The 26,998-nt window shown below is 34.3% G+C and overlaps 1 protein-coding gene across 1 annotated transcript; it reads left to right on the forward strand.

The window, feature by feature from the left end:
• The first annotated feature begins 7,606 nt into the window (after positions 1 to 7,606).
• On the forward strand, positions 7,607 to 25,368 carry LOC132944425 (titin). The gene is made up of 2 exons (XM_061013745.1): positions 7,607 to 7,841; positions 19,732 to 25,368. The coding sequence occupies exon 2, from the start codon at positions 19,745 to 19,747 to the stop codon at positions 24,515 to 24,517; it is 4,773 nt and encodes a 1,590-aa protein (XP_060869728.1). The 5' UTR covers positions 7,607 to 7,841; positions 19,732 to 19,744; the 3' UTR covers positions 24,518 to 25,368.
• Positions 25,369 to 26,998: the final 1,630 nt, after the last annotated feature.

Below are 26,998 nucleotides of genomic sequence, written 5' to 3' on the forward strand. Positions count from 1 at the left end.
TGTTATATAAGTATCATCCGTACACGGACAGAAAATAAACCGTAATATTTTATGATGATAAGCTGAATTGAAAGACCAGTACAATATTGCAATGTGAGTATAATATAATATAGTATAACTGCGGGTCAGGAATTGGGATATTATACAGAAGTGTTGAGCTCCGATCGGCTCGATACAATACCTGCAGATCGTATGTAGTTATATTATGTTATTTTTTTAATTCGAAAGCCATGAATTAATCGTCGCGTTGGTGAGACGATTCCGAGTCAAGAGATAGCTTACAAAAAAAAAAAATTATCGCCGGATACTTTTGTGAAAACTAAATATGTATTTATAATGTGTATAACATTAATTATATTATGCTTATAAATATTATTTCGATATTGTGACGTCGAATGAAAATAACCAATTAAGAGTTAAGACTTATTAGTTACAAACTTATAACTTATAACAGTATTAAATAATAAATAATTCAATTTTTCTTACGGAATTCCTACACACAGCAGAATAATAAACACAAATCGTTAAATAATATTGAAATGTTTTTTTTTTTTTCACTAATATTTATAATTTGCTTCCAAAACGCATTAAACGAGAAGACCATACATTATTATTATAAACCCACTGCGATGTTTTCTATTTGTAAATGTCAAATAGTAGTTTGTTTATCTGCAAGAAGTCGAGATGGAAAGTATGTTCACGAACTGAGGTGGTTACGAGGAAAGTGTGTGTACCGTTAGAAATTTGAATGTACCTACACGTTAATTAATTGATCAATACGCGTTAAATAACAAATTCACGTTTATTATACAGTCTAAAATAAAATAATTAGAATGTGAAAACCGTTTTTGTCAGTTAGTATTAAGACATGATCTAATTATCGATAGTATAATATCATCGCATACCTACGGTTGTTGTTCGGACAGTTATATCAAAATTCTTTGATATATAATATAATATTACATATTTGTGGCTACGATAGGTTAGGTTAGGTTAGGTTAAATATTAATACAGATAATATGAGATTTATCCATTTAACGTATGCGCTGTAGCAGGTACCTATAATACCAATGTAAAAAATCTATATTGGTACAACTTCAGATTAGAGTACCATCACAAACATTATTTAATTGCTATGTCTTATACCGTTTCTAAAAGATATCCAAACACGAGCAAAATATACATCGTGATTTATCGATATAATTCTATATCGTTTTTTTTCATTGCAATTTTTTAGAAACACGCGTTCATAGTTATATATTTTTTGCCATTGTCTTTCGAGACAATCCCAAGTAAGTAACGTAATTTACGACCTTTGAATCAAAGGCGCTTTCAGCTTTGACACAATAACTTCACGATCGTTCACTGTAGTCAATAACTACACCGCATGTGCCATGTACGATGCGGGAACAATAATTATTATTATATTCCTGGAAACACCATACTAGCTATACGAGAAATCGAGACGCCGCCGAAACTACTTTTCGCGTCCTATATATTATATATTGAATATAATCCAACGTCGCCTTAAAAGTATCCAACTATGTGTACCGTCTACAGCCCGTCAAACTTACGACTGTGCTTAAAAGAAACTATAGATCGCTTATAAATAAATTGTTACATTATGTTAAAAATCGGTATATCAGGTACTCCACGGTCTATTTATCTCTTTTAAGGCTTCTCGGTGTACGGTGTTGTTTACTAAAAATATGACCATTACGACCTAAGGCTTAACTGTGCGTATAATAATTCAATACATTAAATTATTTTATTTATAACGATGTCGACTGCGCAATGAGGATCTTTGATTAAATCTCTTGGTTATTTTATATGTGTTACATTTTAAATAAAAATGACGATGATGTATAATGTTGTTAAATTATTACTAATTTCTCTAGAACATAATAATATATATAAAATATAATATGAATGTAAAAGTTGTCCCAAGATTTATCGAGAATGTTGATTTTGAACCACTTTCGTACAGAATTTTATGATTTTTTTCTGCTTATTGGACTTAAATAATTATTAATATACCAATGGATATTATGCCTAAATAAAGCCTATATATTTATAGCTGAATTTGGTAATACATTTTTTCTCAATAATGTCAGAAAACAAGTTTTAGTGTACATGTTACGTGCATAATAATATAATAGAATAATATAGAACTGTGAAAAATCCTAAATCTACGCAATTCCTAATATATCGTAAGGCACTTACGTACATTTTACAAGTACAATAATGTGAATCATATTGTTTTAAATTATGAATACGTCATAATCAATCGTTAAACAATAGTTTAGGTCTTATAATTTATTCTTCAGTAAATATAAACCAAAAATTAAATTTAGAACCATGATATCGGTTGAATGTGAAATACAATGATTCATAATAATTTATTGCAGCTTTCAAATTTTAAAATATTAACACGGTTTTAACGTACCAGTCCAACGACAGTTTGGCCTTCTGAAACGATGACTTTAATAATACTAGTTAGGTTAGGACGTCATACCCCCACTTAAAAGTATATCCGGCTCTCGGTGAACGATAATTTATATAAATATGAATTTATTATCATAAAAAATAAGTAAAATCATTGATCTGCCTTTTCTTCGATACATATATCCCTCCTCGTTCTGAATACGTCATAATAATTCATAACGAAACAGATCGCGATGACGTAGTCACATAATATTAATTTTGATTGTCCTTAACATTATTATTATAATATGATCGTTCTGTCCTTTTATTTACAGGTATAAGTAACATTTTAGTTTATTTTAGGTACTTCATAAGTAATTGTAACTATACTGAAACGTTTATTTATGATACCTACACGAAGTGACTATATAATGTTAGTTTTTTAATACGTTTTGAGTTAAATATTTTAAAATATTTATCGGACGAATAAATGTTGGGTTAAATTACGTTCAGTTAATTTAACCTTTTTTTTTTATATATATAAAATATATAATATATATATACCACAATGATTTGTATATAATCACATTTTAGTCTATTAAATATAATGCCCTATACAAGTTTTCCCGGTTGGTCTCAACGAGGGTTAAACCTGTTTTCTCCCCTAATATGATATACACTCAGTAGTCAGTGGACGGCGGGTGATGCGCGTATACATATACCAAATATTATTTTAAAGATCCAACAGCATATTTAAATGTGTTATAACGCCCGCCGTATATCGATTACAATATTTTTTACCGTGTTGAGAATAATTGTCCAAGATGTCGGTTTTTCGTTACTCAACGTAACGGATCTCGATTTCTCTTCTTCTGGAATTAATAACAGTTGTAATAATTACTCGTATGTGGTATGCATATTATATAGTTAAATAGATGCACGGGTTTGGTCAAAACTATACGGGAAAAAAATGTACACAATTTATTGAAACCATCAGCCAAGAACTAATAAAACGTAGGTTACTCGGGTATTATATTTTATTATGTGCATAATGCATATTATGTTACCTAATTAGATATCAAAGAGAAAAACGTTTAAATATCCGTAACTCATAATGTATAATGATATATACATATATAAATGCCACATTAATGTGTTATTGATGCAATATACATGAGACGTATACACTCGTATTGTACTTGAATAGATGCATAGTTACACCCGATTATATTATAATAATTGGTAATTTTAATAATATTATTTATTATGCATCATCGATTTATTATTTTTATACCAGCTATATAATAGTTATTAGTTAATATCACATTATATCACATCGCTTCAGATGCAACGTGGTATGGTGTGAGTACCTACCTATACCCACCTATTAGATACTACTACTACCACAAAAAAAAAATCGATTTCCTAAAATTATTAGTTCTCTGCATAATATGCATCAGGTTACAAGGTCAGATTGTTACTAACACATTGGATAACCGATAGACTATTATTATTGTATTACGTGTTGTATATTTATAGAGTACTTACAAACCTTTCATCTCGTAATATTTTAATTTCGTATACGTGTATTATAATAATAAGTAATTACATGCGACGTGCCCAGTAATGGTTCATCATACCATCTTTGGTTTCTATATAAAATCATAATAGTGTGTTGATGCCTGTTGGCTTTGATCATAAAATTGTTGGTTTTTGGTCAGAATGTAATGGGTGCTGCGTGTATAGAAACAAACCACATACGAAAAGTACATATATAGTGATGTAGAATGCTATTTGTCTTGTATAGTTATGGACAACACTTATTATTTTATCAGTGGGGACAAAACACGAGTTTTAACCTCCCCGTGCCCACTCGTAATGAAAATGATTTAAAACATACCTAATCTTGGAGAGGTATATTTTTTTTACTATAGGTGATAGTTGCTTAGATGATTCATTGGCCGTAAAAAATCATCTGCCCACTCTCCACACTCACCCCCCATGGCTACTTTATATTTACACCTCTGAAAGTCTGAGAACCATCGGAAAACTGTTTAGAACAATAAACTGTTGTGCTCGCTACGCAACTTTTAAGCATACTTACGGCTTTACGGTCAATGGTACATATACTTGAATAATGTTTTTACTTCAAAAGAGTTGGTCGTTTTTCAATATGTGACATGTGTTGTTTCATTGATTAATAACAATATTATATCGTACCATTACCTTTTTTAGGGAAGTTCATGTGTCAGGTAAAACCAAAAAAACCCAAAGAACGTATAACAGGTGTCGGACACTCGTCACGTGTAAATCTATTGCGATTTGAACATCGGAAGCAATTACAAAAAAAAAAATGTCTACAAAAACGGTTATCGGAGCTTATTTCAGCTACCCGTAAAAAGTGTCGGAGGGGAAAAAACCGTCGTCGGTAAGACACTAAGAGTTAAGACATCGTAACATTATAATACAAACAATATTATATAGGTACCTATACGGTTCCTAATCAGTTCGCTCATATAAAAAACAATGAATTACGTTATGTATAATACCTCTATAATGTATTCGGCGTATATATTATTTCATGTTACGCGAATTTACCAAAAAAATCAAAACAAAATTGACTGGTGCAAAAAAAGTGAAATTTCAATAAAAATGTGATTAAAATAATATATCGATGATATTGTTAACAAGAAAAACGATAGTGATTTTATATTATATAGGCGTAACCGACTAATCCGCCGATCACAATACGCGACGCATAGATCATAAGGTCCTATAGATCGACGTGTAGGACCTATAGATCCGTCCTATAATACAATAATAACAATATAATGCACCTATGTCCTATGCCCACGATAATTATTATACGACCCACGCGAGTATCGCGTATTTTCGGAGGCGGGACAATCGCGGACGTTGCGCCCGTCGTGACATTATAATGACAATAATATTATAATGTAATATCGTTGTTATCGTCGTCTTCGTCATAGTATATAGGTACAGCCCAATCAAGTGTACCCACTTGATGCGTATTGATTTTTTTTCATAACAATATCGTTATATATTTTTGATGGACGCGCTATAATATAATGATATTATAACATAATAACGACGTTATCGTCACGCCACATGATTGCGTGTGCGGCATAACTTTGACGTGAGTATATGCGAGTAGAAGAGGGAAGGGGAAGGGGGGGGGGGCTCGAGAGACGGAGAACGAAAAGAATTCAAATCGTCGTCACCCGAGAGCTTGCCAAAAACGTTCTCGTGAATGACAATGCGTATTTGCCGTACGACAATAATAAATCGTAATAAATATTTTAATATGGTAAAGGCAATATGCGCTGTGACGTTATTACATAATTACGAGAGGACGCCTGCACGGGCCTTATTCTAGCGGACAGAGTGGAACCCAAATCGGGCAGACATAAATAGGTACCAAAAGCGTAATACTGACGCGTATGAGCTCGCGGTTTTGATTAAAAATACCGTACTATAATTTTATTTTATCTGTACATTATTATGACATTTTTGAGTTTCCAGGAAATTCGTTTGTGTTGTATAACATCGTCGAAGCGGCCCCCGGGTTGTCTAACAGGTAACATACAAATAATTGGTTCCTGGATTGTCAACGTTCTACAAGCACCGTACGGATGGTTCCGATGAGCTTTCACATAATGCTAATACAACTTACTGTGTTAAATCAACTTTTCAAATTATTACGATGTAATATTCAACCAACAAAAATGTCCTTCCCATTTGGCCCAGACCTAGGACTGTCTTCATTTAGAATACCTAGCGTCCTAGCCTCCTACGTATGATTAAAAGTGTTGCTATAGTCAGTCTATAATCTATATACATAAATTATATACGCTATATAATATAAATTTATTTATTTGTCAATGCTAATAATAATGGAATAATAATAATATATATATATATCAATAATATGGTGGGCTGGTTGATTAGTGATAAAAATAAACAACAATACAAATTAATGAGGTAAACATGCATTTACAACACATATTTTTGATGAATTCGAAGCTCAAAATTTGGCAGTCATTCAATTTTTCAATATTTTCACCAATAAACTTTTCCTTTTCAGCGATCTATTATATATAGTAATATTCTATTTACTCACTTTGTAGAGATCGTAAAATACCATACAAATATAAGAATACCGTATTAGTACATAATTTATAGTTAATATGGGAACGAATTCCAACAGTTGTATGATGATAAGTAATTTTTATCGAGAACCGATTCGTATAATTTATGTTACCAGGGAACCAATTCCGTGCTACCTGTCAAAACATAAAAAATTGTAGACAGATTTTACATTAATTAATACCTACACAAAATACATAGTTCATTATATTTTTTTTTTTTTGTAGATTTAAACTCAAAGAGTGAACTGCCATATAAATCCAAATGTTCAGGAAAAGATAATTCTAAATCTAAATACGTACCTAAGTACATTTCATATAATATTATAATATTGTTTATAAAAAATATAATACCTAAGGCACTTAAAATAATATGGACACGGTTTAAAGTTACATTTATAGTTTATAAATATACCTGTACATGCCTAAATATATACATATTATATTGATAAATGTATAATATATGGTGTTTATTTTAAAATAATTTATTCGGTGCACATTTTAACTTCTTAATGCATCATATGATGCGTATCGATGTCTGATATTTATAGCATATTGAAACAATTTTAACTCTCAAGGCGTATAATATAACTACATGACTGCACAGACTACATCATCGTAAATCTGGGCTTGAACTGCTATAGGTATACAACAGCAACAACAACAACAATAACAAGAATATTTAAATCGTCTCGGCCGAGAATTCCGACGGCGGCGGCGTTGTCGAGTAAAAAAAAAAAAAGTATTAAAAATAGTCTTTTATGAAAAAACTAAAGGGCTGTTTTTTTCCCATACCTTAGTAGGTGGAAAACGTGTTGTTTACTGCCTCCGCCGCCGCGACCTTGGAGCCGCCAATGCCAACGACACGCGCGCGCACACCCGCCGCAGCCGCCGCCGCCGCGTCTCTTCACTTTTCCTTTCGGCGGCCGAACACCGTGCGGACCTCTCACCACCCCACCGGTGGCCGTTCTTCCCGCCTGATCTACCGACGGACGACGCGACCACCGACGCCACTGCTTCCAAGTACTTCCAAAACGCGTTCTCCGGTGTCCCGCGACGGTCATTCCGCGCGCAATCGTCTCAATACGCTCGCGTACTTCCGCCGCTCGAGTTGTTCGTCGTCGGTCACCCGTCGGATATACATAATAATATTATAATTATACGACGACGTAAAACTATCGTTTTTTTACGCGCACCCGTGTAGACACATACGCCCGACGACCATCGATACGTCCTCCCCGAGTGTATTCCGTGAGTATTTGTTCTTTGGATTATTTATTTTATATTATTTAAAATTATTGTATTCATATCTGCCTATAATTAACGTAATCGAAACGTATCGCTGCATTATCGGCGTACGCTTACAATGTGTGCGATTTGACATACAGCATTAATATTGCAGGTATCGACAACCGATTATAATATTACATTACACGATTAAAATCAAAAATACCTGTATAGATGACAAAATTTACGCCTACACGTTTGTACGAATAATATATGCGGGCGTTGATCTTAAATAATAATACTGTCATTTAACTAATTTTACCAAAACATTTTTGCATAGTTAAAAACATTTTTTTTTTTCAACATTTCAACAAAACTAAATGAAAACTAATTTCATTTAAACCTTAAATACAGTTATTTATTAACAAATTAATTATAGGTTCTATATTTTATGTATCAAAACCTGAAAAATATTCTGCTCCGAAATATTAGGAGACTGAATAAAAATAAATAATTGCCGAACTTAAAAAAATATTGATGCAAAGTAAAATACTATTTAAAATACACGTACAAATTTTGTATGGTAAAATAATTACCTTGCTCTACGTATATACTTTTCTTATACATTATTATTTGAAGTGGGTGCATAATATTATCTCTAAATATGAATTCGTAGTCACTGGAAAACTTTATCTCTAGAAGTTCAAACGTTACAGTAAAATATAGCCTCGGGAAATGCACTGTTCTTTTCGTTCTATTTGAGTTAGGAGGGGGACGGGGCAAATCCCAAATCATCCCAACTACAGAATACGTTTATCGATTTTCAATGTTCATACGAACGTGTTTTAAGTTGGTCACTCGTACAAGAAACGACATTTTTGTTATTTTCTCGTTGTTCGTTTGTACCTATTTACGTGGGTATACATACACTATATAGCTGTTGCAGTAGGTATATGATATATATAAATATAATATATGTATAGTAGAAACGCTTACAGACCGGATTAAATATTAATCTATATAATACGCTATGTCGCTACTATAATACTTACATCCAACCACCTGTTAACAATTGTAGTGCAGATCCCCCGACGACTTCTTTTCTCTGCTGCTGCAACCAAGATTCAGTTATTATAAAGCGAGAAAAAAAAGGTATAAGCGTATAGTCATGTATATTCACTATATTATAATCGATATATTATATACTTCTACGTAGGTACCTATATTTCATGCTTCAACAATATGTTATAACCCTCAAAATCAAATATATATATTATATGGAGAGAGAACAGGTATAATATATTATATTACAATTTACAACACAAGGGATGTTCAGGACGAACAAAATAATATACCATACATTCACACTTAAATTGTATTTTCTGCACGTTCTGTGTGTCATATTATACAGTATACACTATACAGCCCATATTCTTCGCCATTCAAAATGTTTCACGAATGAAATATTATATCGATTATATTATAAAGCAAAATAATACCTATATATTATTTCATACTTACTGGATGAGCAGGGATTTAGATTTTTTTCGAAATGTATTTTCATTGTGCCTGTATTTCGGGGAGTTCAAAATATTTGAAAATGTTTTTGTTATTGTATTAGGTACCTATATTTATTACATTTTATTCAAAATATACCTAAATATAAGACTCTAGGGACCTCTAAACTTGTATAAAATCACTAGCATAAAATAAAATATTGTTAGGATTTGTAAATATCCCTAATATATACATTACTATATTTTTCTATTCCTACGGTTTTACAAAGTTCAATGTTTAGATATGCAGCAATTTATTTAGATGGATTTTTAATAAGGTTTCTTTTATTGTGCAATGTGCTTTGCATCTTTCATAATTTCAAATAATTTATGAGCACTTAACGTTCGATTTCGTTTAACCTCACATTTTCTGTTACATGAAGTGACAGTTGAGTTTTATTATATTTAATTTCTTAAAATACGACCCAGTGGTTTGTCACTATTATTTTTAACACATTTATACCTTGACCCGAGTGCAGCCTTTAATCCTAAAAAACGTGCGAATTATTTTTTCATTGTAGTTTTGTTTAATACTTATGTAGAAGCTTATAGTTTATAATATAAGCATTAGAAAAATTCACATGACCTTTAATGCTGAACGCATTAACAAATATAACATAATGTCTCTATACTCTCTATAGGTACCTATGCGAAAACTACTAGCAATGAACTAATTCGAAAACAACTGCAGCTGAATAATTTTTAAGAACAAGGCGGGCGTTAAAATCTTTCGACGAGATCGAATAACACATATTATAACAATAAATTATTATTATTACTCTCCACAATGTTTAAAAATAATATAGGTACCTACTGGCTACTGCCTATACTATGTACGGTCTACAACTCGCAGTATTCAAAGAATGTGATTACGTATAGTTATCGTCTTCGACGCTAAAAACTATGGTTATGATACAACAATAATCAGTGGACATATTATATATGACGAATGTATATAATTAACGTGTGAAATAATAAGAATGTTCACGATTATGCGATATACCACGTCGTCGTTATGGTCATTGTTGCAATGCGTGTGTTCTCTTATTCCTTTTCCGTTTTTGACGTTTTGGTCACACAGCGGGACAGGATTACATTTTTTTTTTCCTTTACATAACCATATGTACCTACGTAAAAGCATTGTGTTTTGATAACGCGTAGGTATAGATACACGTAGTTTTTGTAACGAAATCATAAGCTGTAGATATACCTCTATATATATGTATTATTACTATTATTTATGTATATATATATACGCAGCACTCTGGACGGGATAGTACCGAGACGAATGACGTTTAAAAGGAAACAAAAATTCGCGATGTCTTCGAGTGTTGCGCAAGTCGTGTACGATCACTCGGTCGGCAGATGATGTATATTTTCTTTATCGTTTCATCATCGGTGAGCCTATCGACGGATATGAAATCATAATTCCAATTTTTTATTAACGCTTTGATGCGTATTTTAATCGAAAATTTTCATTTGTCAATAACATTATTGCTTTCACGTAGTTCTTAAGTTCCGGCGCCATCGTGTTATATTATATAGGTCCCATTGATCATTATTATTTTTATTATTATTTCCAAGAGAGTTTTTTTTTGTATATCGATCGAGTCTTGCGCGCCTGTCGAATAAAATAGCTTTAAATCGTTTTCGATTAATTTTGTCGTCTCAAATATTCCAATTATTATATTTTATATACATTTACACAACAAAATATTAAATAACCAGCATTATATTAGCATATTATAAATACGTTCATATATAATGGAGTTATACCTGCCTATTTTGGAATTTTAATTGATTACAATATACATTGTGTCGAAAATGTACTTATGAATTGTCAAATTGCAATAATATTGTGAGACATAACTGTCTATAGCTGGCTATAGTATTAATATATATTTTTTTGTTGCATTTTACTCGATTTCGACACGTGCCGTCTAGACTCCAGATCTATGCTTGACCTCTACTAGGTACTAGTAAAAAAAAAAATCATTTATAGCAACGTGATTTTTATAATGCTATAACACACGTGCGTATATCAATGTTATGTTCGTGTGTTCGTTTATTTATGATTTCTTTTAAACTAATAAATATTCCGACGTTTGTAAACATATCTAATGAAAATATTTGCATTTGATCACCTGCAGTGATGCATACTTGTGAAAATTAATGAATTACTCCAATATATTATATAGTTGTGCAATAGGTTACCTACCGACCTACCTACATATTAATTATTGCATAGCCCATAAATACAAATATCGATTTACTACTTAGGCATACACTTATATTTAATCAAACTAATTTACAAAACGTGTACATACACACGCATGATATATTATAATAATGAAACATTAGTCTTACTCGATACCTTGCAAAAAGTCAAGTATGAAACGTGTACTGAAATTTCTAAAATTGCATACGAACAAAATCGACTGTAAAGTGTAAAATATATCTTAAGGTCATATAATAATATATCATATTATGCATTATATACTATAATTTACTATGTTTATGAACCTTAATTAAATTAAATCAGCTATTCTATACCCCTGTATACTCTAAATTAATTTGTTCCATTAGATTTATTTCACACGTGTTTTGTCATGGCGATTCGACGAAATACAATTAGTAGATTATTGTATTTTAATGTGTAGGTACTTGCAGAGCCGCGAACTCGCGCATGATACATTTTTTCCCCTGAGAATTCGTTGTGGATCATTAATTCATTTCGATTTTTGCACACCGACCGACTGCACATTGTGCTGCATTCATATCAATGAAAATATAATTTATAAATAAAAAAAACCAAATAATAGTCTTTGTCAGTATACCAGCACGCGTCACTAATCGTCGCGGATTTCGGGCGCCAGGGTTCGGATACGATATTATAATATGTTATCATAATCTGATAGATTTTTAGACTTATGGACGGAATCGCATGTATATAGCCGTGTTTTTATTATTCAATATTTATTTTTCGATAGTTGTAAATTCAATTCGATCGAAAATTGCTCGGTTCAAGCACGCAAGTACAACATCGTCTTCGGTTTATGATTTATACCTAAACTTTTGCTCAATCGTACAGCTTGTCGATTTTTAACGTGATGATGTCGTCACTGCGTCATCTCATAAAATATTATGAGTATAGTGGTGTTCTTGTATAAATTATATATTAATTATTAATGAATACACTAAAAAGTCGAAAAAGCAATTTTTACGGTCGTTTTACAATGTGCAAGTATAGTTACAAAAAAAAACTTTTTTTTTTTGTATATATATGTACGCTTCAACAAGCTCCGTACCGAAATAGCGGCAAGAGCAGTATTGATTCCATTATAGATCACACCCATTTAGTCGATATTGAATGAGATTCGATGGCCGTCGAAACAAACTTGAATTGAAAATTAATAATTTAGTAGTTTTGTCACGTACCGCGGCCGAAGAATAGCTAATCGTCTCCGCCCTTCGTCTTCGTGACGCTAATTCCTGATGCGCGATCATGTAGTTTGATATAATATAATAATATTAAAATATTAAAATAATTTCAACTACTGCGGGACGGATGGAGATAGAAAAACAATCACACACATTCCGTAACATATTTAATAAAATTACCATCGAGTTATTCATTATCGTTCGCATCAGACGAAGGTAAAATGCTGTTGCAGGTTCAACGCACTCAGCTTTCACTATATCATATAGGTAGATAGATGGTACATCGAAGGCATCATAAATACATAATATTATACCATACATAAGTACTTATATATATACTGCGTTATCAACCCTCTGCAACTTGTTGAGCTTGACCGTTATAGTATAATATACCATTGCACCAAACGTTCGTTGGCCGCGATAGTAATATTGTACATATATGTTGTATAAAACATAATCGATAATCGATAAAACGATGATGGGTAGGTCGAATTAGGATGTGTGAAAAATTAAATTGTGAAGATAATATTATAGCTATACGCCATAATATGCTGGCTGTATATATAGGTACCTCAAACCGTGGCAATAATACCAAACACCTATTTGAAAACATATATACATATATTACCGTCGTTTGTCAACGTGAAAATGGAAAACTTTCGCTTCGACTCGAAGGTCGGTGAGATTTCTAGAGGACGGCCAGTCATCGCGTCTGGATAGATATAGCTGCTGCTACTGCTGCTGCAGCAGTGGCAATAATAATGAAAGCGGGTGTGCGCGAGCGCGCGTCTATTCTATTTGGACGGAAATGATTATTATTTTTTTTTTCGTATACCTATATATAAGCACAGAAATATTTTTATGACGTCTACGAGATATGTCAAAAATTATAAACGTGATAAACGAGGATTTGCTGGGAAAAATAAAAGTAATATTTCTATTCATCGGTTTTGTAATGATCATAATATATATAGACGAGAAATTTCTTTGGGGAAAAAAATAAAAAAATAATATATTGTAGGTACTCGTATCCATCTAGAATACATCATCTGTCGTCGGAACATAATATCGAGAATGCATTGCACTATATCATATTGTTTTGAAATAAGAATTAAAATTCGAAATTGTCCAATAATGCTCTTATTTTATACACCATCAACGAAATAATTGCTTTGCTATATAATAGCTCTGCAGTGTATACAATACTGTACGAATATACTAATTATGGATAGGATCTTTATACACACCAAAACGATCTTAGCTGTGATCAGCAATTATAGTGACCTACTGTAAATTTGTTCCATAAATACGTTAAAAAATGTCTGCATACGTAAAAAAATGCGTGCGGCTAAAACGAATAACGTGTTAAGTTTTCGTAAAATGTTCAAACGAAGTGACTCATGATTTACTGGAAATATTATTATTGCTAATATATTGTAGCTATTATAACTTAAGAGTGCAACAATCACGCGGTCGTGTATTGCATAGCGATTAATTGGTCAGAACGTATATAAATAATTAATTGGTTCGAGTCAACACATCGAGTTAGTACAAAACTACAAAGTATATTGGTCCCGGAAATAGTTTTAAAGAAAAAAATTCTGTTCCTGAACAAATACGTGGATTGATGTATACGGCCTGTGTATACGTTCATTATTGTCGGCAATTGAGTTTTCGTTAAGTCATTTGAGCGGAGGCGAAAACACAACACTACTCCGTACCCGCGACGGAGAACCCGCGGGCCGAACCTATTATTTTATTTTCCATATAATTTCTCGTGAATAGTATGTTATATAATATTATTATTCATATTATGTGTCACTATATATTATTATTACGAGTGTGATTCGTCACTCGATGGGCGCACAAGGACGCCGCCGTTCGAATGAGAGTATAATATTATTATTCTTTTGGGATAAATTAGTTTCCCCGTGTATAGACGCGTGCATGATATAATCATATTATTATAATATATAATATAGTCATCGCGTGTCCAGTTATGCATTTAGAGTAATTTTCTCAAGTCTGAAATATATTCAGAGCTTGCAGGTAACGCCAAGCGGTCTAATTTCTGTTTTTAATATTCAAAGAAATGTGCAGTGGGTATAATATAGCTATATAATAGTACTATGTAGTGTGTGCATTTCGACCATATTTTGTTGTTTGGTAAGTAGGTATACCTTGTATACTATTGTCATTTTTTTTTTTTACCGTCTAGTGAAAACCGAAACGAATAAGATCAACAATTTTTAAACGTTTTTTAAATATTGAAAAAAACATATTTATAACGTTATATTGTGAGCACAAACATTGCATTGTACCTATTGTAGGTAGGTACCTATAGGTATATACGCGCCTAACCAATAGATACGATATGCGAACGCACTTATTGTATTGTGTTCAAGTTTTATTTTTGAATATCAGAGTGCATTATAATATCACACAACATTACAACAATCGTAAGACGATACGTTTGTTATTCTTAATGTTTATAGTTTTCGCGCATATTTGGTTTCGATTTCTTTTGCAGTGGTTAACGATCCGTGTAGATGCAAACTTTCATGCGACGAATAAAATATAATTTAGAAGTACATTTTTTTCCATTGAATGCGAAACTGACGGCTAAGTCAGAAAGTTTAGAACACGTGTAATTCGAAGACCGAAACACTTCCTATTTTACATTATATACCTACCTACGACGGATACACGGACTTTCCACGCCTTTACATCGCGTCCGCGTTCCAACGATAACAAACCGTTCTTTTTGGAGTGCTCGAAAGATTTCACTGTTACGTTTCGTTAAATATGTAATTTAATCACCGAGTACAAATATTTACACTATAATCTGTATAATCTGCGCACGTAATAATATTATATTACTTTATCGTTCAGACATTCCAAACCAAATTATAATTTATTGTGATAATGTATGGGCAGGCATATTATAATACTATCGATTTCATTACAACGTAAATTCTTTCACGATTCACAAGCGTTTAAGGTCTCGTAATAATTATTCGTCAACGCGATTGTTTCGAAATCATTTGAGGCATAATATTATCAATTACGATAATTGATAATTATCAAAAGTTAACGCGCCGACGACGTTTAAACAACAAGCACATTCCTATATTATACTTAACGTTCACTCATAATGGACACACGAATTATTATTACCTATAGGTAACCTTACTATACCCTGTTCTCGACCTGCCGATTTTCTCCCGTAATTACATTAAATTATATTTCATAAAAACAAACTGCCGAAAAACAATCGTTTCCACAGTGAAATTATACAAATGATGATAATGATTTAATGACTAATATTTATTAATCTAATAATTATTTATCGTCATAAATAATTGTCGTCCATTATCGATGTCGCTGCGGAACTATATACTTTAGATGAGTTGCGTGCGCGTCAATAAGCCACGCGCGAGAGCGATCGGATTTCCAAAAAAGAAATCATTATTCGATAGAGCCGTTTTACTGCAGCTGTTTCGGTCTCACCCAGTGCAGATCAAAATCCGGGAACTATCGATTGCGTAATATTCCTACGGCTCTACCTACAGGTGTTTGGCCCGATCACATTACTACCCATACTATTATTATTATTATTATTATTCGAATTCCGTTCTACGGACCGCTTTCGTTTTCGTTCGCATTCTCCTCCGCGCGCCATCGATGCGAATATCGTCGTCGTTTGACCGGTCGGTCGGTCGGTCGGTCGTAAACGGATAGAATTTTTTTTTTCGCCCGCCAAACTCAATGTACTACCCACGATAGCTGGTGGTAGGACAGGAAGCAGCCTCGGCCGGTCACGTATCGCGTGCCGCAGTGCGTTCTGCTGTATACGACCGTACACAGATGTATATGCGTATATTATTGTCGTACGGCATAATAATAATATATTATTTTAATTGAAATAATATCGTCTCGTCCCTCGTCGCCGGCGCACACCGCGACAAGTTCGCTTTCTACATAATATGCCGCCTGTAAGGTATAATAATAATAATATATGCTGATTTCGCCGGGCAAGCGCGCGCGGTCAAGTGCGTGTGCGGCAGTCGCCGGGAGAGGAAAACTGCAGGTGGTATACGGTTTGTTGACTTTGAAAACGTAAAAACTGCGTTTAATAACAATTATTGTTAAAGATGATGTATAATTGCCTGACTGCATGTTATTACTATCGTCTTTGCGACTCGAGCGCACATGTAGAGCGGCGCGATGCGTGTTTTTGCCCGCGAAGACTATGATAATAATAATAATATGGTAATGGTTTCGTTTTTATTTCTCTTTTCCGTTCCGAGATCTTGGAGTTTCCAAACATAACGAGTATGTTCGTATCAATTATAAAATAAACGCCCGTTAAATGTAAAACGTTTGAATAAAATCATTCAGAGAAGAGAAAAATTATGAAACGAGAAACGTTTCGATATATTATTATTATTATATTTTAATATAGTGGGTAGGTATAGGTATGAAGGTATTTTTTTTAGTGTTAGTTGAGTTTTTATGTTCACTTGGTCTTTGAAAATATGCAATATACCTAATTGTTATTGACATTTTATAGCTCATTATGTACCTATAATATACATTATACATTCAATATTCAATTATAACAATAAACGTTCGTCCACCGTATTTCGTTTGTATAATGCAGTCGAACGTGGTTAACTCGAAGTTGAAGAGACTGGCCAGAGAGTCGCAGTTATCGAGTAATCCGAGGATAATACAAATTATTAAAGGAAATTCTATAGGGACCGGGGAAAAAGTTCTAGGTATCGACGATTTCGAGTTAAAGAAGTTCGAGTTAATCACGTTTAACTTTATAATAATATATTATAAAATATTATTACTATACTATCGTATAATAGATTTATTTTTTTTACCGGATGACTGCCACTGTCGTAGTTAATATATTTACACCCGGGAGTTATTGAAGTCGTCCATTAAGCTACGTAATTACTGACTATAATGATTAATACTAAAACCGTCGGTCGACACAAACAAGACGATTATAAAGAAGCGGTTGAACGGAAAAATATTAATCGAGATTTCCAAACTGCACTTAGTGTCTAAGTATAAGTACCAGTGTGGACGCAAACGGTTGCGTGTTATTGTTCTTCGTCCATATACGCCTTACGGCCGGCATGTGCTGTCGCAGTTTTCCTCCATAAATGCGTGGTAATCTCTGGTTAACAATTATATAACTTAAAGTGAAAAAAAAAACAAATAACGAGAAAAACATGTGCGCAGAGGTCAGTCGTAATCACTTGTACATAGTATAGGTAGCTGTGTGTTAAAATAATGTGTTGGCGAAATTCAATGTCAAAATCTCGTCTTTCCGATATTTTCTATACCGGGACGGGAGTACGTATAAACGATGAGCGAATAATGATCAAAACTACATTAGTGTTATAAATTTATAATATTATACTTATTACTTATATTATAGTCAACAGTATTCATCGCGAGTCAAACGACGTGTTTAACTTACTGTTGTATATAAAAAAAATTTTCAAAATCGTTGATAATAATGTAATGTAAGTAGGTATACTTACCAATACCACGTATAATATTTCTTGATGATGGGAACGGACTATATACTATTATAGTGATTACTCGGGTGTACGGCTATAGATTCTGGATAGTAACTATTGTGCACGGTTAGGTACTTCGTACTTATATGTATAGTTTATGCGTCTATGCACGTGTTGTAGATAAGTTAGTTTTATAATATAATAACTAATTTGTAATAATCGACCGGTTGACACGTATTATTTTGTAATCTTAACAAATTTGAAATGTCACACAAACATAATATTATGCCTTTTGTACAGTTGAATGTTTTTTTAGATAATTAAAAATGAATAATTGTTTATATTATAATATACGACCTGAGTAAAATAATAACTTTAAGATTTTTATCGCATTTCCTCGATCGTTTGCTGCATGACAATCATATATATATATTGCAGTTATATCCGTTTTTTTTTGTTGCTATGCAGCCATAATAAGTACATCCTCCGTGAAATTAATTATTACACTATATACTTATATAGCAGGCACGCTATATTTTACTGTACGCATGATTGAACGTATAGATTTATGTTATAAAATGAGATTGTTTTTTTTTTCACTTTTCCCCGAACGAAAAAATTAATCAATTTTTCAATATTATGTCATAAATAAAAAACAATATCGGTGTAAACAGAGACACAGCGTGCTGATTTTTTTTTTGTTACGAAGTTTTGAACGTTGAATAATATATACCTATCTTGAACGTAGCTTATAACGTAAACATCAAACGTAGGTACATTGTAACATGTCATTGATTCGAGGAATGTGTGTTGAAAATGACTTTGATGGTGTCCTTCTAGAACTCTGAGTAAAAATGCTTATATTATATTCGAAGTTTCGGACAATTTACTCATAATTGAATTTGAATGTGACCTGATATACATATTAGTGCAATCCAAATAGTTCCGGTGCGACAATTATCATATTATAAAATGTCTGCACGATCGGTTTCAGGTGATATACCGGTATTAATACTATATTAGTTACTCAATAACCGTGGCGTAATAGATAACTAAGTGATCAACAAAAAATATATCTGCATAAGATAATGCCATAATAATCCATTAAATATTTTTTTATCAATTCTATATTATTTAAATTATATTGCTTAATTTTTTTTTTTAAATAAATAAGTTAAATATTTTGAATAAAATGTATGCATAATTTATAGAGGTATTTTGCGATTTGTCGATATTATTTATTTATTTATTTAAACATAATATTTTCATGTAGTTTTATAATGTTCACCGTTAAGTTCAATATTTGTAATGAATTAGTATGACGATTTTAAATATTCTTGAAACCAAATATACTAATGAAATCTGTTTTCACAGGTCCCAATCGACCATGGAAGGGTGGAGATTGGTCGTGTTTCTTTGCACGGCCTTGTTGAGTGAACCAGTACGGCCACAAGACACATGGAGCCGGCCCGAGACTGCAGCAAAACGTGTGGACGACTGGGTACCTATAACGGCGTCATGTCCGTCGTGTCAAAAGAATCTAGAATCCAGTGGTGAAGCAGGCGGCGTTGACGAAGTCGGACGTCTGTTAAATCCCCCAGCCGTTCCGTCCAGTCGCGCATTTAATTTCAATGCCAAACAAAACACTTTTAACCGGGCTCCGGCCGGCGAACCGTATGAAGTCACCACACCGGCGGCATCGTCGGCTCAGTTCTTCAGCCAACCACAAGTGTCAAAAATACCGCAACCTGTGCACTTCCCGGTACCGTTTTTCAACCAACAGAATCCGTTCCAGGGTAGATTTCAGGGACTACCTAATTTCCAGCCACAGTTCACGTTCTTACCCCAACCACAAATCCAGCCTATGCCGAAGGAAAACAAAGTGACGTTTCCCGAATCGCCATTCATCCAGCAACAAAACAAAGGGTCAGTGCAACTTGTGTACGTTCCCATTGAAGCACTACAGAGGCAAAAGCCCAGGTCGCAAGCCGATAGGCCAATACCGCAACAGTCGCAGATCGACGCGAAGGCGCAATCGCCGTTCGAGACCGGAAAACTAAAGTTCCAAAGACCACCGCAACCGTTTGAAGGTCATTTCCCAATTGCTCAACAATTTGAACAAGATCCCAACCGTTTTGCACAACCACCACCACCGTCATTTGAACAGAACACTGGCCGTTTTCCACCACCATCACAGTCATTTGAACAAGGAAAACCCAGTTTCCAAAATCAACTGAAGGAACAACGCCCGGAGTTTTTGCCTCAAAATGAACAACCAGTCGGTCCACAATCATATCAATTTGTTGAGGACGCAAGAAACCCACCTTCAAACTTTTTCCAATTTCACGATAATAGATTCCAAAAGCCGTCTTTCGAAGATAAACCAAAAGAAACAAAACCACAAGCACAACAAACTTTCACACCCAATCTTGACGAAACTAGACAAGAATCTGCACAAAACTTCGTTTCAAACTTTGACGGAAATCATCCAAGACAAGGACCACCACCACAGCCACAAAATTTCCAACCAAATTTCCAAGAAACGAGACCAAGACAAGAACCACGACCGCAAAGCGCCCAACCTAATTTCCAAGAAACGAGACCAAAACAAGAGCTACCACCGCCAAAGTTTGTACCCAAATTTGAGGAACCAAAATTAGAACCTCAACAACAGTTCGTTCCCAATTTTCAAGAAACAACAAGACCTAGACAAGAACCACTACTCCCGCCGCAATTCATTCCCAAATTTGAGGAACCAAAACTAGAACCACAACAACAGTTCGTACCTAATTTCCAAGAAACCAGGCCGAGACAAGAATCGTCACCACCACCGCAGTTCGTACCTAAGTTTGAAGAACCTAAGTTACAACCTCAACAACAGCAGTTCATTCCCAATTTCCAAGAAACTAGGCCAAGACAAGAAACACCACTACCACCTCAGTTTGTGCCCAAGTTTGAAGAACCAAAATTAGAACCTCAACAACAGTTCATTCCAAATTTCCAAGAAAATAGGCCAAGACAAGAACTACCACCACCACCACAATTCGTTTCCAAGTTTGAAGAACCAAAATTAGAATCACAACCGCAATTTGTTCAAAATTTCCAAGGAATTCCACAACAAGAAACAGCACAACAAACATTCACTCCCAATTTTGAGTCATTAAGGCCAAAACCAGAAGTTCAACAAAACATTGTCCCTAATTTCCAAGAAACAAGACCTAAACAAGAACCACAAGCACCATTTGTGCCGAAATTTGAAGAAGTAAAACAAAAACCAAAGCCAAAAGTGCAATCAACGCAACCTTCGACATTAGCACCTCAGCAGTCATTTGATTCGCCAAGTCTGACAGAAAAAGCAGTACAAACACCATCAACGCAGTATCCACCTCCGCATCAACCTCCACTTTCTGTTTACATGGAAAAACGTCTGGATAACAGAATAAACGAAGTGCTGACCATACTAAAGGAAGCAAAAACTATACCCGTGTTAGATACAATTGGTAATCGTTCGCCCAAAGTGTTTGTCGGACCAACTGATCTTGATGCACCCAGAGGTTACGTTAAATTTGAATTGCCTTATTTATCGTCACTCGATATTACCAAAATTGATTCAATGGCGGATCGTTTACCATTTTTCGTCGCTCCACTTAATTTCAAACCTCCTCCTGGTTACGCAAAAATCCCATTCCCACCGCCTCATATAGGATCTGTTGTTGTGTCTTCCAAGTCTCCAGTTGTTTCCTCCACTACCGAATTCAATCCATTCAAACTCACGTCTCAATTGCCGACTGAGGTCAACTCTTTACAACCATCTGTGTCGAGTACCACGCAACGAGTAACCGAAAGAGCTCAACCAATCACAGATGTCACACCCACTACACCAAAACGAAATCGTCAAAGAAAACCATTGCATAGGGGTTCATTGACTAGTTTCAGCTCGACTACTCCCTTGAATGATATCACAGAACGACAAAATGATCAATTTACAACACCAGCAGAACTACAACGTTTGCCAGAAATTTCGACATCGGCGAATGATCAACAACAATTTTTGGAGAGTACACCAACGTCTATACGACAGAAATTTTCACGAAAACCAGTGGAACAACAACAAACTATTTTTGAAACCACGCAAGCATCTGCTGAAAAACAGCAACAGCAGTTTGATAATACACAGAAACAACAGTTTGACAACTCACAGCCACAACAGTTTGATAACACACCGAAACAACAATTTGACAACACACCGCGACAACCATTTGAAAGCACACAGCAACAGCAGTTTGACAACACACAACAACAGCAGTTTGACAGCACACTACAGCAACAGCAGTTTGACAACATACAGCAACAGCAGTTTTTCGCAGATCAACAAGTTCCGCAAAACCAGCAAAACTATTTAGACACTCTGCCTCAGCTCGAACAACAACAATTTTTCAATAATCAACAACCAAGCCAACAGCCGTTCTTTGAAAATCAACAACAACTTTTAGACAATCCTTCTCAGACCATTCAAGAGCAAATTTCAAATAATCCTCAATCGTTAACTGATCTAAACAATCCGGAGAGAAATCAGCAACAGTTTATTTCTAGCTCAACTGAAAAACAGATATTTAAAAACTTCCAACAAATACAACCACTTTCCCAGTACCAGGCAGGAAATAACTTTTTAAACCAACAACAGTCGTCCACGGAACAATTTCAACCTGCTTCTAATCCTCCACAAACCGTATCCGAAGAACCTCTGACGGTAGCAACGTTATCTCCCACAGACACGCCCAAACTTAGACAACGCCTGTCGTATTACGATAAATTATTGTTGACGTCCACCCAAGTGCCAGTAGAAATACCGAGTACTCAAAACGTCATCGAATCCAGTGAAAAACCCAAGGAACGATCGAAGTTGAGGCCAAGGCAGAGATTAACTACGACCAGAAGACCTACGACTGAGTCTCCGAGCACTTCGGAAGAAGTGTCCGAACAGATAACAGAAACATCAACGCAAAGGTATAATCCTTTGAAGAGACGTCGTCCGATAACAACGACGACAACTACTGAAACGGCCGAAACTACGAGAAATCCTCTGAGGTCCAGAACGACACAAGCTAGTAGATCAGAGTTCGTGCGTTCGAGATCCAGGAGACCGACCACGACAACGACTACGACGACCACGTCGACCACAGAAGCCGCGCCAGTGCAACAACAGTTCCAAGAAGAGGTACAGCAAACCGGTCAACAAGAAGAACAGAAGAAAATCGAAGAGGCTGCGTCATTCTGGAACGAACCAGTAACCGTACAGCAGAGTCATGGTTACGAGTTGGACACAAGGTACACGCAACCACCTTCTGGGCCGGACACCAAATTCAGTAGCGGAGAACCACCAGCGGACGAGGACTTTTCGAAGGAAAAACACCACCACGGCAGCAGTAACGATAAGAAAGCTCATGACCCGAACGCTGAGAAGAAGACGCCAGGCCGGCGAGGCCATTGGGTCAGAGTACGAGTGAAGAAGCCGCAAGATAACCTGGACACAGCTGAGTCACAAAACTCTTTGGGCCCGCTTTCAGCGAACGCCATTCATGAGTTAGTGACAAAACCGACCACCGAATTCGGAGTCTCGTCGTCTGCCGCTACGGAAGAACCAACCACAACCACCACCACCACCACGATAGCACCGACAACCATAGCTGCATTCGTGACCACTGTCAGCAACCAGAAGCAGCAGTCGGTAACTACCGTTTCTGATAACGCAGAAGTTGCGGCAGTGACGTCGACGGAAGAAGAACGTCCGGCTGAAACCACCCAGATTCCAGAAGTACCTCTACCCGCGGTCAAATACCCAGATGATGAACAAGACGAGGCGTTCCAGCGGAACTTGGCCGATATGCTGGCTAAATTCATCAGTGGTGGTGGTGATGAACCTCGGGCTGAAGCCGTAACGCCGTCCACGGCAGCCGAAGAATCGACGGTGGACTTAGTTGCGGAGACAGATCCGACCGACGCTACCGTCGTCACTGCAGCCGCAGTCACGGAACTTCCCGTCGCGCCGGTCACGTCCACCACGACTAAGGTATCTATGGAGACTGAAATATGCTATAAGGGCAGGTGCGTGAAGAGCAAAAAGAACAAACAGATCACCGACCTGGTGTCCGAGCCATGAATAATATAAAGTATATAATAGATATTAAATAAATATAATATGTACACGCGTATCATAAGGTTATAATAAGAGATGTCGTGAGACGACGATGCTTGTTTATGACAGGCGTCGGTAATTATCGAGTATAGTAAGTACAGTGTACAGAAGAACAAAATAAAATAATACATATTGCTCGTACATTCGCCTCAGAGTCCACATAAAACCAAAGATACAAACGGGATACAAATCTGTGCCAACGTCTAGAAAAAAAATATTTTGTACATATTATTTTTACGTATAAATATGATTATATTTTAGTCACATTTAAATAATTTATTAGTTGCGTGTATGCGTTGAACAAACATTTATTTATAATATATAGGTACCTATAGAATGTATCTACTTTTTATCTGTTTTTACATATGAAATTCATTTCATACAACCTTCAACATATTTTATTTAATATATGTATTTTGTATTTGTATATAAAAATGTTTTACTTATTAAATATTTATTTGGTAAGTGAAAAATTTGCTCTATCATAAAAATATTATAATGTATACTTATTACTTATGTTTGCATTAAGTTATTGTGAATTTTATGTGTGCTGAATTTAATATAACATCGTTTTATAACATATAATTTGATTATATTATCATTAATGTTAAGCATAATATTATGTATATTGTGTAAGAACGTAAGAATTTACTCTGGATTCAATAAACATCGGAAAATGTAACTCTTCAGGCGAGAAACGTCCTAGTTTTATAGTTTATATGTAATTCTTATATTATTATTATTTTTACTGTGTACAACATATTATGTATGATTAAATTAATTTTCTATACAAATATATATTGATTTTTATATTATTAGTTTTTAAACATATAATTATCTCATTTAGGTACCTTTATAGGAAGACGATCTATATCGAATGTTTTTTTTTTTGTCGGACGATCGTGAAATACATGGTTATATGACATACAGATACAGGTATACGGCATGATATTTCGTTTTTTCAGTTTTGAGCTAAATGTTATAACTTTATAAGAAATTTACCAGTTATAAAATTTAAACTTTACTGCAAATAATTAATGATATTATATTAGGTATATTTTCATATTTATATTAATATGGTGGCGTTTAAAAACAACATAGAAAACCTTATATGATTTCTTTTGTTTGAAAATACATAATTGGATCATATTCATATATACATATTTTTTAAATTGCAAGGAAATAATTAAGATTTTAATTATATATGTTATTTACGTTTTCATTATTCATAGAAACGAATTATGTCACCATAGCAATTGATAACATCATCATAGCAAAATTATAATTAAGTAAATTATATTATAATATAATAATTAGGTATGTACCTATATTATATTATTTATTATTCGTCATAGTAACCCGAGCAATTATATGTGTATAACGTATGGTATAGGTATGGTAATCTTTACCTAACAAACAATTTCAGATGCATCCTAAGCCTGCAAAATATATAATATTCACGTCAAAAATCACTAAAAAAAAAAAAGGTTAAAATGTCAGTGATTGCTTGGTACACGTTTTCGATCTATTTTTTTAAACACTTCATGTACGTATGTATTTTTTAAATCGTCTATGCGTATACTAATATCGTGTATGATCTCTCACAACAGTTATTTCACTTAAAATTTTATTTCACAAAATTGAGCGGACGGAAAAAAATTCGGTTACAGAACGCTAAACGTTTAAGTACTTGTAATAATATATAATCTAGCTTCGGCTTCAAATACACTACTTACAGCACGTAGACACTGGCATAAATTAAGTCGTTGTGTTCAATAGACTCACACGGACCTTATATTGCGGTTTTACGGATCGTCGCGATCCACAGACATACGCGATAATATTCAAAATAGGCGGTACAGTGAGCACCAACAAATATGATAAATATGCTGTGGTCGATATAAACAATTCGTGATCATGAACTGTCTGCAAGTTCAATGCATTCGATTTCGTTCATCACGACTGACCGCCTTGAACGAGAGTGTAGAAAAATATAAAAGTTAGGTTATATAGGTATAGGTATATACGTACACGCGGGTACGGCGAAAGTGCAATAACTATGTTTATACAAGTACGTTCACGAGATATCGTATAGAACGCATCACCTGTCTGATGGTAATTTCAAAATATGTTATATGATATGTTTTTGGTCCTATGCGCTTTCACAACGCGAGTGATTCGAATTGCAATATAAACGTATATGAAATACAGGTACATACTGACAACGGTCAAATCCAAAAACATATTATATTGTTTTGGAAAATGTGCTATATTATATTATTATTATACACTATAGGGCAATAAATATACCAAAAGAAGTGAGTTATCGAGTTCTTTTTATGCGATTTTTCTAAGTAAAATAACATATATATAATTGCGCTTGTTTTATGTGCACAGTGAAAAAACTTATAGAAAAGCGCCTCACGCGATATTTTTCCTCTAGAA

The sequence above is a fragment of the Metopolophium dirhodum genome, chromosome 5, assembly GCF_019925205.1.
Source record: "Metopolophium dirhodum isolate CAU chromosome 5, ASM1992520v1, whole genome shotgun sequence".
Lineage (NCBI taxonomy): Eukaryota > Metazoa > Arthropoda > Insecta > Hemiptera > Aphididae > Metopolophium > Metopolophium dirhodum.